The sequence below is a fragment of the Giraffa tippelskirchi genome, chromosome 7, assembly GCF_054371585.1.
Source record: "Giraffa tippelskirchi isolate mGirTip1 chromosome 7, T2T-mGirTip1v1.2.pri, whole genome shotgun sequence".
Classification (NCBI taxonomy): Eukaryota; Metazoa; Chordata; class Mammalia; order Artiodactyla; family Giraffidae; genus Giraffa; species Giraffa tippelskirchi.
Window position 1 is genome coordinate 75,416,379 of NC_137281.1, and position 13,603 is coordinate 75,429,981.

At 37.4% G+C, this 13,603-nt stretch overlaps 2 protein-coding genes across 7 annotated transcripts in view; one reads left to right on the forward strand and one right to left on the reverse strand.

The window, feature by feature from the left end:
* The window catches only part of PDE8B (phosphodiesterase 8B), a 292,972-nt gene that overhangs the window by 268,501 nt on the left and 10,868 nt on the right, over window positions 1-13,603 (forward strand). The window lies entirely within an intron of this gene.
* WDR41 (WD repeat domain 41) overlaps window positions 1,997-13,603 on the reverse strand; it is a 45,712-nt gene continuing 34,105 nt past the window's right edge. For both annotated transcript variants that reach the window (XM_081505937.1, XM_081505936.1), the window contains 5 exons: window positions 11,103-11,287; window positions 8,122-8,243; window positions 6,902-6,990; window positions 5,536-5,669; window positions 1,997-2,958 (listed from right to left, as the gene is read on the reverse strand). In XM_081505937.1, coding sequence (XP_081362063.1) covers window positions 2,806-2,958; window positions 5,536-5,669; window positions 6,902-6,990; window positions 8,122-8,243; window positions 11,103-11,287 — 683 coding nt within the window. In that variant the 3' untranslated portion in view covers window positions 1,997-2,805. The remainder of the gene's footprint in view (window positions 2,959-5,535; window positions 5,670-6,901; window positions 6,991-8,121; window positions 8,244-11,102; window positions 11,288-13,603) is intronic.

Genomic DNA, 13,603 nt, shown 5'->3' on the forward strand with positions numbered 1-13,603 from the left:
AATTATGCTTGGCCTCAGAGTTAGGATGCCTCATGTATTCAATCAGAAGCCACTCAACTTGACAAAAAGATTAAATACAATGTCCCTGAAGTTTAGGCTCTTATGTGAATAAGCCAGAAAATGAGGTGATAAGCGTATTTTCAAGTAAAAATGACAAGGACCCTGTATAGTATTATATCTGGTATTGCAAATAGCACTGAAAGCTAAGCTAGGGAAATGGAAAAAATGCATATACTATATATTGATGTCACTTATAGTATTCTTCTAATCTGAAAGTTAAACTTTTAGCAGTAGTCTCCATACAACTAGTGAACAGCCATCAAGTCCCTGCTAGATTCTCCCATCTCACTGTTTTCACCCATCTCTGACCTTAGGGCATTCATGAAAGCAAAACCATCAAGTTTCATGAATGGGTTGGAGGTTTTCCTCTAAATGTTATTAACAGAGGGACTCACAGTGGTACTTATGCTATTTGCTCCCCAAACTTACCTACGGTTTCTAACATTCCTTGTGAATAGATTGCTGTCACTTAATACTAACCCAGAACAAATCAGGAAAAACAGTTAAGAATCTATGAATTCCTTTCTAATTCATTGAATATCTTATACAATTCAAAAAGAGTTTATAAACTCATGACCTAATAATGTAGACTCTCCAAAGAAAAAGCTAATTAGTAATAGGCAAAGTCCATCTATGGAGAAAAATTAAAAGCCTAAAAAATGACTGATCAATAATCTGATGCACTCAGACCAAAATGCATGTTGGCTTGGTTAGGAATTCTACCCATGTGCCAACTTCAGGATGAGATTAGAGGTGCCTCTGTGTAACAATTATGCCATAATAACAATCTTGGCTAAAAGGCAGTGCTAATTTTTCTATTATAAAATGGAGGGTATGTAAATTTTATTATTTCTCCATAAATCTGTTTTCACTGTGAATTAAAACAATGATTGTGACTATTACTTGGTTTTGCTCAAGGGGTGATCATATAAGCCCTTCTCTCTCATTCATTTTTTTTTTTTTTTTAAAGCTGTTCACTGATAATGGGAATTGAGCTAACTAACTAGAAGGGCTTCAACTTCCTCATTTAAAAGCATTATGGTACTCATCTGGCATAGATGACCATAGCTCATCCAGACTTTGCAGGTAGTTAATAACGGAAGCAACTGTCAAAGGTAAAACTAGTTAAAAAATTTTTTTACAAAGATGCCATTAGAGTCTGTGGATTCTGTTAGGGGTGTGTGTGATGAATAAACCCAGAAAGTGTTCTTTGAAAAGTATCAGTCCTAACACATCAGTGCCCTTGTAGTTACTTCAATAGGCTTCTTTCATCAGCAGTTTAATTCCACAGTTAAAACCACCCATTTTTTAATGTATGGGACACTTTTTAATTTTTATCCTTTAGTATCAAAAGGGAGAAAGAGTACTCTAAGGCTAATGGGGTGATGAAGCTGATTTAATCTCAGAGGTAACTGCAAGAAACTACGTTAAGTAAAGCCTGTCTCAAGCATTTCATATTTGAGCCAATGGTAAAAGGAATCAGGCACTTTGGTAACGGTGTAACTCTTTACTGATCTAGCTCTCATCTCTAACATATATGAGGGGCAGCCGCTGGTCTTGTACCAAATGGCTGTTCAGGCTAGAGGGAAGAAATACACCCTAATAAGATTCCTACTGATTTGAGTTTATAGGGATTTTAGTAGCTAGAATTAAAAATGAATGATTTAAACAAACGGTGGTTATTGTTCAGTCACTAAAAGTTGGAACCAAAAATTTTTTAAAAAGCTGTAGTTAAAACAGTGAGATTCAGGTTCGCTTCATGGCATAGTGGTAGTTACTAAAGACCAGGGGAATTTGTAGGAGAAAGGATATTTATCAGAAGAACTCTTAATCAAACAGGCTCTAAAGAAAACCAAAGAATAAAAAAATTCTATTACTTCTATTTCTACCTCATTCCAGGGTCTAGATTCAAATTAAGAAGCTTAAAACACAGCACTCACCACTTCAACAACAGACAATTTTTATGGAATCTTCATTTCCTCCAGGGAAGCATCAGTTTTCTAGGTATCTCAAGGTTTAAATTCAAGATATGCTACATCCTATTTATTCTTCAGTGGAGTTTTCATTATTCTGATACAATATCTTCCATAATTATCATGTATATTTATTTCCATAAAAGCAGGTTCCTTAAATAAGTCTTTAAAAGAATGACAGGTGGTCACATAGTTAAAATATTAGTTTTCGATAACAAAGTCAGGTATTTCAAAATCCAGAAAGGCTAAATCAAAGAAACTACATGCAAAACTTTAAAAATCTAATTCCTGGTGATGAATTTAGTTAGAGGCAATATAGTAACACTAAAGACAGAGAGAGGTTTAAGTACTGTTCTTCGACTTAGCAGCAGCAGCAGCAGCAGCTTCTCATTAAGCATAAGCTTAGCTTATACAATTTCTGGTGTAAAACTTAAAGCATAAGATATTTATCTCTGTGAGGATACTGTGGTATAATTTAATTCTGCTTCATCAGACAGTTGTGCTGAAGTCTGAACACTTCACTTTCTGAAAATTCACTGCTGAAATCAGACCCATTCCTACAATGGTTTCAGGTAACTTATGTGGAAAGTCAAATGAAAAACTTGCGCCATATTCTTTGGTGGATGTCCTAAAACCTCAGAAGCAAACCTGTTGCTGGTTTGCAGACCCCAAAAAAAAATTTCATAAAAATAATCAATATGGTAATGGTTTTCAGAGCATTACCCTATATTTGATGTTCAAGGTTCATGTACAGGTATTTAAATTCCTTAACCTAGACAGACAGATACAAGTCACCATTCTCCTCTAATTTTTGAAATAACTTTAAACTGCGCAATCCAGATTCTCGTTCTCCATTTTTCCAGAGAATAATGAGATGATCGGCAGAACAAGTCACTAGTCCATGGTCTTCAAAGTACAGAAACATCTGTAGAAAAAAATTAATTACTGATTATAGGAAATTCAAGAAGAGAAGCAGCTAATACCAAGTAGACTAACGTAGGTCCTTGCCAAAATGTGTACCTTGGAGATGTCTTTGGATCTATGAAACTCTGTATCTTTCATGAGAAATTATTTAAGTGTGGGTGATAATCACATACAAATAACAAATGCCAGACCCATATCTAATATTTTAATAATCAGAACTTTGTAAACACTACTCAACTACAGAGCTATAAATAACAGCTGTTTTTTTAAAAAAAAAAAAAAATCCTAAAGTGTCATCTAAATTTTACCATTATCTAATTCTTCAAGAATCGGTTTTAAGATTTTTTTTCAGCAGAAGTCCTAACAAGTGAAGCAGGTTTAATCATTTCTGCTGGCCTTCTTATTGTAAAAATGGCCACAATAAAATATCTGAATTCCAAGTTCTCCAAGATAAACAACAGCTTTAGCTCTCTATATAAACAGAGAATAATCAATCCTTAAGCATTTACTGAATGTTATCTATATGCTTATAATCCCTATCCTCAAGAAGCTTCTAATTCAATTGTGAAAACTGAATCTTAGTTGAAACAGTAAGGGTATCAGTTAAAAATGATGTAATTAGGTACTAAATAATATAGTTCAGGCTATGATTTGCCTCAGAAAAAGGAGGCATAGATCAATACTGAATGAAATTGTCCGAGAAAGCTTACAAAACATTAAACTCTCCAAATAAAAGTAAGGTCATGCCCAGTGAAGGGATAGGCTGGAAGATAAGAACAGGAAAATGGAGTGTTGATGAGAAGGCAGCATGCATCCTATGGAGAGAGCTGGTATGAGAGAGGAGATAAACGAAACTATGAAAAGGATGAGCTCCTCAAGGGAAAGAGTGAAATAAAGGAGAGAAGTAGGATGTGAGCTTTCTGAGAAATAACTTATGCATTTCTGAAGGTAACAGGAAACAGTCTGAGCTGATGATGCAGTAGTTAAAGGGGAGGAACTATCAGAGCAAAATTCCTCAGGAGATGTATAAGTGAGAATTCAGTACACACAGGTATATAGGACTAGGCTGAGAGAGTCAGGACAAAAATAAAAAAGAAATGAGAAAATTTAAGAAAGAGCCAAGATTTTCTCAATGAAGCCAGAGATACTTTAAAAAATAATTGAATGTCAACAAATTTCTAAGAATCTGACACTTCTATATAATGACAAATGTGCCGCACCATTTAAAAACCTTCAATAGTTTTTTTAAAACCTACTCTTTAAAAAAGTTTAAAGGCCACATTGCTGAGCCATGCATTCAATAATCTGACCCCAAACTACTTTCCCAAGGCTTTATCTCCTACTGTGTCCATTCACTGGAACACAGACCTCCAGGCTAGCCAACCTGCTCCTTGCCACCAAGTAGATTCTATCTTTGCCCTCCTGTCTACTACATTCCATCTGCACAACTCCTGAAGCTAAAAAACAAAATGAAAACAACTGGGCTACCTGTTACAGGAAAGCAAAAGTGAGTACGACATGAGTACCCAACATCAGGGAGCTTATGGTCACAAGACTATCTTAATCCTCCAAAGCATCAAGGTTCAGCTCAAGGCCCATCCATTATCTTCCACTAACCATTTTCTTCTAACTCCTGAGTATTCTGCTACTCATCTGGGTCCATCATAAGCAACCTATATTAACAGCCTATTAAGTCTACCTGTATTGTTCCTGTCTACTGAAATATAAGCTCCATGACAGCAAGGATTATATTTTATATCCCTTTGTAAACTCTAATGTCCAGTATAGTGCCTGAAATACAGGAAATGCTCAATAATAAGGTGGTGTTGTGCTGTTGGTCTTAAGTATAAATGCACTTTCAAATGAAAAATTAATTTGTTCCTCCCTGGCTATGAAACAGAGAAGCATAATTTAAGAAATTCATTACCGGTGATACTGTTACCAGTTTCAATTATCTCTTTACCTCGACTGGTCTTTTTCCTTCTTCATTACAGGCAATGGTGCTGATAGTAAATATTAATGCACTTGAATTTATAAAAAGTTAGAACTGGATGCACCCTATAATTCTGAACTGTTTTCATATATACACGATGATAATCAAGACACTGGGTTTTACTAAAGCTAACTAATTATTATCCTTCAAAATGAGGTAAAACAGACTTCTATTCATGAATTTGATAATGCCCCCTGGAATTAGATTCTGTAAGGCTTTACCTCTACATATATAAGCACACTTCTCCATGTACCCTCTGTATTAACTACCATTTAACAGTATTTACTGTTCTTATATATTCAACATTATTCACACCGTCCTTATTGTCAGCTGTCTACCTACATCTCATACATAAAGTTAATTAAGCCAGTTTTTAGAAGCAAGACATTCCTCCTTCAAATCATTTCTCTGTAAAGGGAGATCTTTACTGCACATACTAAAAGCTATCCCACTCCATGTTTAGAATCAGCAAACACTTACTGATAAGAGGAGGTTTAGGTCTTTATGAGACCAAACGAATGAACAGCAGTGAGATGCAAAAAGCAAGACTCCCCTGGACACTTCTATGGTTATTAAAAACAATACCTCCACAGATGATGAATGTCCAATTAAATCTCCAATAAGCTCTAGTGAACAAGAAGTGGCATTTTCTTGTTGCTTTTTAACAGGATGGCTGGCTTGTTTATTTACTCTTCCAAATCCCCACATGTTAAAAAAACCTAGAAAAACACAACTATTTTAGTCATTCTCAAAATTAGTATACTCTTTTCTTAACAGGCTTCCCTTATGGCTCAGCTGGTAAAGAATCCACTTGCAACGTGGGAGACCTGGGTTCGATCCCTGGGTTGGGAAGATCCCCTGGAAAAGGGAACAGCTACCCACTCCAATATTCTGGCCTGGAGAATTCCATGGACCATATAGTCCATGGAGTGGCAAAGAGTTGGACATGACTGAGCGACTTTCACTTTCCTTAACAATAATAATGTAAGATCAGAAAAACAAAACTTAAATGCAAAGGTGTTTCTCACTTATTTTAGTCAAGGGCTAAGTGAGCAGATGATCCAGGCACTATGCTAGGGTTTTTTAAATACGTTACTTTATTTCCTCTTAGCTATCCACATTTGTTACTCAGCTCTTCTTATTGCCCCTACTCACATTGCTGAAGGTGTGTTAACATGAGAAAAAGGCAATGGAAATCAAAGTGGAGAGAAATGAAAGGGCTGAACGGCAGTGTGGGGGCAGGAAGGTCACAACTTAGATTTATCAATAAAGGGTAGACAAAAAGCAACATATGTGACAATACCCTATGACTTCAAATAACCAGAAGAACCTCCGAGGGTACTGGCAGTGGATTTCTTATGCAAAGGTTGCTAATTAACCAGGATTTTGTTTTTCAAATCAAGCACCAGAAAATCAACAGCTCAAGAGATTAATGATATAAACACAGAAGTGTTTATTTATAAATTGAGTTCAATGTTAATGCTTCAAGAACTTTGACGCCTGATGGTATACATTATGTTTATATACCAGACATAATTACAATATATTGATAAATAGTTAATTAGGCCATTTGGTCAGTCAGGCAAGAATACTTAAGTGGGTAGCCATTCCCTTCTCCAGGGGATCTTTCCAACCCAGGGATCAAACCTGGGTCTTCTGCATTGCAGGCAGAATCTTTACCGTCTGAGACACCAGAGGAAGCCCATTTGATCAGTCAGATGACCAGAAACAATAGGTTCCCCTCAAAGAATCCTAACTGACTTGAAATAAACAGGCGGTCCTGCAGTAAATATTAACATGCGAATCCCCCATCCCGATTCCCAAATGCTTCATGTAAACATGCTTATTTGGAGCACACTGTATATTATTCCTGTGGTTACACATAACTGCCTTTCGTCTGTCTTTCATATGAGAAAAAAGCAAGACCACCTTTTTGAGAGAAGGTACACACCCGTTGGCACCGGCTCCACTGAAAGTTGCTGTTTTTCTCGTAACTCCCAAATGCGTACACTGCCATCTTCTGAGCATGAGATAACCCGCCTGTCAGAAGAGAGAAAGAGCACCATGGAGGGCAAGTGCTCAAAGTGCAGGGAAAACAATCAGTGCAGCCTTTATCTGCTTTCATCCAGCTCTTGGCAGGAGCTGATTAAAAAATCACAATTTAACATGGCTTTACAATGCAAAGTAAAACCCTCTTCAGGAAAGGCATACATTATAGTGTGAGACTGGCTCAAATGTTACAAACATGTATCACTTCCATTTTTAAAAATGCATGCAGGAAAACAGGTTATGAATTACACTCGCACAATATCCTGAGAAGCTCCATTCCTTTCTCTCACCTCTCACTCTGAAAGAATCCTGCAGAGTAAATACTGCTGTGCTGTGCTTAGTTGCTCAGTTGTGTCCAACTCTCTGCAACCCCACAGACTGTAGCCCACTAGGTTCCTCTGTCCATGGGATTCTCCAGGCCAGAATACTGGAATGGGTTGCCATGCCCTCCTCAAAGGGATCTTCCCAATCCAGGGATCCAACCCAGTCCTCCCACACTGCAGGCAGATTCTTTACCATCTGAGCCACCAGGGAAGCCCAAGAATACTGGAGTGGGTAGCCTGTCCCTTCTCCAGGGGAACTTCCCGGCCCAGGAATCGAACCAGGGTCTCCTGCATTGCAGGCAGATTCTTTACTAGCTGTGCAACCAAGGAAGCCCAGAAAATACTACCATTTCCTTCATATAATTCATCTCTAGAAACTCAATGGCCAAATCTGCCCTGAGAGGAAAGCCCTCAGTTAGAAGCCTTAGCCAACAAGGAGACTACCATTTAATTCTGGCCATAAACACCACCACCAAAAAGTGGCGTTGTGGAAAATATTAAAAAATTAGAACATAGTGCCCAAAAGTCTTCTAACTTTAAAAATAAATACCAAATTTTAAATTCTCTCTTCTTACAATGAAATTCAGCATAATTTGTTTGAACCCTGTTGCTTGTAAATTTTGTAATATATTGCCACAAACTCTTCTGTTAGAGACAGCCATGGGGTATTCTCCATTTTCAAAAGAACCTGTTGGTCAAGCAACAGAGCCAGGTGACTTTGCCCCTTGGGCAATTAAACTGGTGGCCCTGGGAACTATGCATTTCTTTTACCTGTTTCAGAACAGATGGAAACTTGTACCTGTTTGGAAGTTTGGCAGCGTGCAGGACACTGGAGTCATGGGCAGTTTTCTGGCAGGCAATCACACGCTTCATCTGAAGGTTATACACATATAAACCCCTTCCAACTGCAACAAATACATTCTGGGGGAGATAAAAGTTCAGAAATGCACATAAAACTACTACCACTACCCAATGTAACAAATTTCCAGCCTTGGTGTGAGATCACAAAGTCATTGTTACCTTCCCTATTCCTAGCCTTCAGCCTAAATTACTGTACTGCCCTCTAAAGTCCAAAAATATCAAAGCACAAAGGAAAGCTCAGCATTTAGAAGGTTGAAGGACACGACTGCTAATACAGAGCGAACTCTATGTATTACACCCCGCAGCATCCCTGACTTCCTTACTGAAACGCGACAGCTAGAGCAGGGGCTGTGGCTGGAAGATGGGTGCAGTGGAGGTGGAGCTGCTAGGGTACAACCTGGGTTTTCATTCACATAATACTGTATCATTGGGAAACTACTTAGCTTCTTCTGCCTGAAAAATGTGAGCAAAATTACTTGGGCTCCACATCTTAAGCATCACAAGAACTATGAAGTATACAAAAGAGCATATGCTCGAGTGGCAGGAGATATATATATATAGTGGTTGCATAAAAACATTTTTTCCAATTCTACTAAATTTCCATTTTTCCTTTCTACTAAAACAGCTTTAATCTTTTGAAAGTACTTTCACCAATATTTATCTTACTTCAGCTTCACAACATCTCATTAATGTAGGAAAAGCTATTTTGCAGAATAACAAGTCAAAATAAAAGATTAAAGTCACACAAAAATTAAGACATGAGAGGTGGTATTGGAATTCAGGTCACATTACTCCAGTTCCTTACTCTTGCCTCATACCATACCACATAGCTTCTGAACCTATTTTGCAAATCACTAGACTTCTGGTAGCTCTTGTCTAAGAATCATTTATTCTTACTCAGTAGGTATGCCAGTGAGACAGACCTTCCAAAAATTCTTTTCCCTTCTTGTTCTCACTGTAGAACACTTCTCATGCAGCCTCAAAGGCTATAATGTCAACTCAGGCCAAACATGCCCCCAAAGGCTTACCAGAGTCTAAATCTGGAATGACTCCCTTGACCCTCAGGACTGGTGTTCTGCACACAGAAATGCTAGCTAAGGACCAGTGCCATGCACAGTAATAAGAACAGCTGGCCAGCCTGCTAAAATCTAGAGCCCTGGGAAACATTCAATGCAAAGAATCCCCAGAAACTAGTTTATATGGACCAGGAAATCTGTGCAGAGTTAAATGCTTTATCCAAACTCACAAAATTATCAATACAGTTCAGTTCAGTTCAGTCGTGTCTGACTCTGTGACTCCATGAACCGCAGCACGCCAGGCTTCTGTCCATCACCAATTCCCAGAGTCCACCCAAACCCATGTCCATCAAGTCGATGATGCCATCCAACCATCTCATCCTCTGTCGTCCCCTTCTCCTCCTGCCCTCAATCTTTCCCAGCATCAGGGTCTTTTCCAATGAGTCAGCTCTTCGCATGAGGTAGCCAAAGTATTGGAGTTTCAGCTTCAACATCAGTCCTTCCAATGAACACCCAGGACTGATCTCCTTTAGGATGGACTGGTTGGATCTCCTTGCAGTCCAAGGGACTCTCAAGAGTCTTCTCCAACACCACAGTTCAAAAGCATCAAATACAACTAGAGAATTAATAAGCTTTGGGGCAATATTTACTCAACAGAATCACTCTATCAATCACTTGTCATTAACAATAACTGACCCCCTTGTAGAAAGAAAAAAACACACTTATAAAAGAAAGAAAATGAGGGAAAACTGAGTAATGCTTTATTAAGCATTTGATAAACATCAATCAAAACTTTTAAGATTAAAGAGAATGCAAAATGAAAAAACTTTAAGTACTAATTTTTACAACCAGAAAAAGGTATCAAATTAAAAATATAATTTTTAGGGCTACAACTCTTAGAAATCTAGTTTCTATCTTTCCTGAGACTATTGTTTTTATCATATATATTTACTCTTTTTTCCCCCAAAGTAAAGTTAGAATATAAAGAAACTTAATCTTTAGGTACAACAATGTTCTTTACCTATTCTTACTCTATTCTATTTTGGTTTAGTTTTTAATGGTTTGGTTTTTAAAGTAAGAGAGGTTCAAAGAAAGCCAAAAAAAAAAAAAAAAAAAGGACCACACTCTCCCCATCCAGAACACTATTACTCATTTTTAAAATAAAAATTTAAAAACATACAATTGTAAGATTTAAACAGTATATGGAGACACAAAATAAAGTGAGGTAACAGCCTCCTCCAATCCCTCTCCTCAAAGTTTACAACTCAAACATTTCTTGTGATTAGATTTAGAAAAATAACCTCCATTTTAAACATCTTTTCTGAGCTCCTAAAGCTAAAAGAAGAGATGTTCAGATCAGAGCCAAGATTCAGAAATCCATTGGTAATAATCTCTTACTGCAAAAAAAGATGTAAAGTGCTTCAAGAGCAACTGGCCTGAGGACTGAAATCTGTAATTTTCACACAATCACCTTACCCTAGGATGCTAGAAGACTAAATGAAAGGCATTCCTGAAATTTTTAATTTCCTTTACTTCTCTGGGAAAGGCACCGGAATCTTCAAAAGGATTCTTTCTCAAAGTGTTTTTTAAAACAATTTTAAGCATTATCCTCAGATCCTTTGGGAATATTTAATACAGCTCAAAACTTCAATGGGTTCTAAAACCTGTGGCCATTTAATCACCTCCTTGCCTCAAAGATAAGAGGTAAGGAGGTGATAAAAGGTTAAAATGCTTTTTTTTAAAGCAAATGATGTAATCTTCGAAATACATCAAAACATTTTAAAGCACAACTTGGACACAAGGAATTACACCTTTCTATACCATGAGATTAAATTTTACCAATTAGAAACTGAGTTTAGTAAAAGATGTTAAGATTACAGAAATTTTTCTCAACTTTTTTTACCTCTTCATCCCATGTGAGATGATGAATAGAAACGTCGTTTGGCTTTTGACAGAGTTTTATTTCCCGCTGAGCATCCAGCTGCGGAGATGGGTCCCAGAAGTTGCGTTCACAGGCCTGCACGGTCCAGCCCAGGGTGTCCCAGACGATGAGTTCCCCAACATGGGAGCCAGATACAAAACTCACATCTAGGCAGAGTTCATATGTCTCTTTATTGATCATTACCTAGGCTACAGTAAAAATGAACTACCTAGTAATATTGCTCTATAAAATCACAGTATTAACAGCAGTGAGGTAACTCGACAAGCCAAAAAGGAAGATTAACAGAACAGAAAGACCAGAAATAGACTCAAGTTTACTTAGACATTTAGTAAATGATAACTGCATTTCAATTCAATGAAGAAAGAAATAACTCATGCTGGAATACTTGGTTAAGTATTTGGGGAACAAAGACAAAAGAATTTTACCTTGGATCATATACAGTTAAGAAAAAGTTACACTTCTGTTTCTCCTTTACTCCCACACTCACAACATGCCTGACACCAGATGTGTGGGGGTTTTCCTCACAGCAAGCAATTATGCAACACCAGCCAAATGTCCCTACAATTTAACTCAGCTTTGGCACTATCTACCTGGAAATAATGTCACTTCCCACAGGTTAAGGACTCAGTCCTGCAGGACTTCTCTCACTTCAGATACTAATTGCAAATCCAGGTTGTTACCTGTTTCTAACTGGCTGTAAGTTGAAGAGTCCCACATCCCCTCCTCAGGTGCAGTTAATATGCTAGAGCAGCTCACAAAACTCAGGGAAACAATCTACCTACTGTTCACCACTTTATCATACAGGGTATGCCAAAAGACAGATGACCCTCCAGAGGGAGGAGACGCACAGGGCAAGGTGTAGGGCGACGTCTCAGAGCACCCACGCCCTCTCCAGGCAGGCCACTCTCCCAGCACCTCCACATGTTCAACAACCCGGAGGCTCTCTGCACCCCACACTGCTGGAATTTCTATGGGAACTTCATCACACACATGTAATCAATGACTATCTAAAGATATCGGAAACAACCAACTGGGGACTGGATAAATAAATGACATCCACGAAATGAAACAGTAATGCTGTTATCAAAACCTAAGTTGTAAAAGTATGTTATATTAATACAGAAATATATTCAGGACATGCTGTTACAAAAAGCACACCATATGTATATATGCCCAGAAAAACACCTAGAAGGACATGAACCTATACTTAATACTATATGAATGATTTTCATTTTTACATTTTTTATGTTTCTATTTCCTCATTTTTCTATTATGACTATGTATCACTTGCACAATAACAAGTTTTTAAAATGTTTAATGAAAATGAAATTAGTTGGCTAAGACACTTCACAAATTATATATTTAAGGAAAATGTACAACTGCTAAGACTAAAAGCTATCATAGAGAAATGTGATTAAATTCCTTTATATTTAGAGGAAGGTGAAGCAGAACAACGCACTGTGAGTCTAGAAACTCAAGTTTTCATTTTGACTCAGCCTGTTACTAGCCATGTGGTTGGCCTTTAGAAAGTCATTTAATCTTTTTCTACCTTGGATTTCTTAGGCATTAAATGAAGATGATTGTAGAAATAAAATTAAATAATAAATGTGTAGCCATTTTAAAGACATCAAATGTTACCTTTTGAGTCCCTGGTATTATTTTGAGCCCCTGGTATTATTTCATATAAATGGTATTAAAACATCCAGTTACTTGTAATTTAGGAATACATGAATGAGTAATTATGATTTAATTATCTCCTTTATCAAATAAACCAGGACAGAAATCTCTAATAACTAGATGAACAATCTCTTCAAAATAAAGGATTATCAGCAATCATACAGGTAAATAGTATTTTTCCTTGGTTCCAAGTACAGTTTCCATAGTTTATTAACAGACTCTCTGGAATTCAATCTGTGAAGAATTAAGTTCATTTCTCATCTGTGGAGAGAAAACAGGCTTCTAGGTCTAACAGTGGGAAAGTTAAGACAGCAGTAATCTTTCCTTACCTTCTTTTCTATCCCTTTCCCTCCTCTTTCCAATCTCACTCAAACTACAAAAGAACCAGACATTAACAAGTGAAGATTCTTCTTGACTCCAACTCTGCATGTGTCATCATAACAGAGTTAACCTACTGAGAACACACAGCTGCCTGCTCTGATCTCCTCCAAGTGTCTGTAATTCATCTAGGCAATAGAAGCGAAGTGCTTGAGCCCAGTTATAATTTTTCACTAGAAACAAAATGCTGACACTGACCTGAGTCAGTGTAGTTTATTGCTGTGTAAATTATCCCAAACTGGTCATTCAAAATGTTGCACACCAAACAACCTCAATGATGTATTGTATGTGGATGGACTTTGATCCTTAGGCAAGTATCAGAAGTCACTTAGTATGAAAATCTCACCTGAAACCTGTCTACCCATCCCTCAGAAGTACTAATCCTTTGTGACTACCATATCATGCTG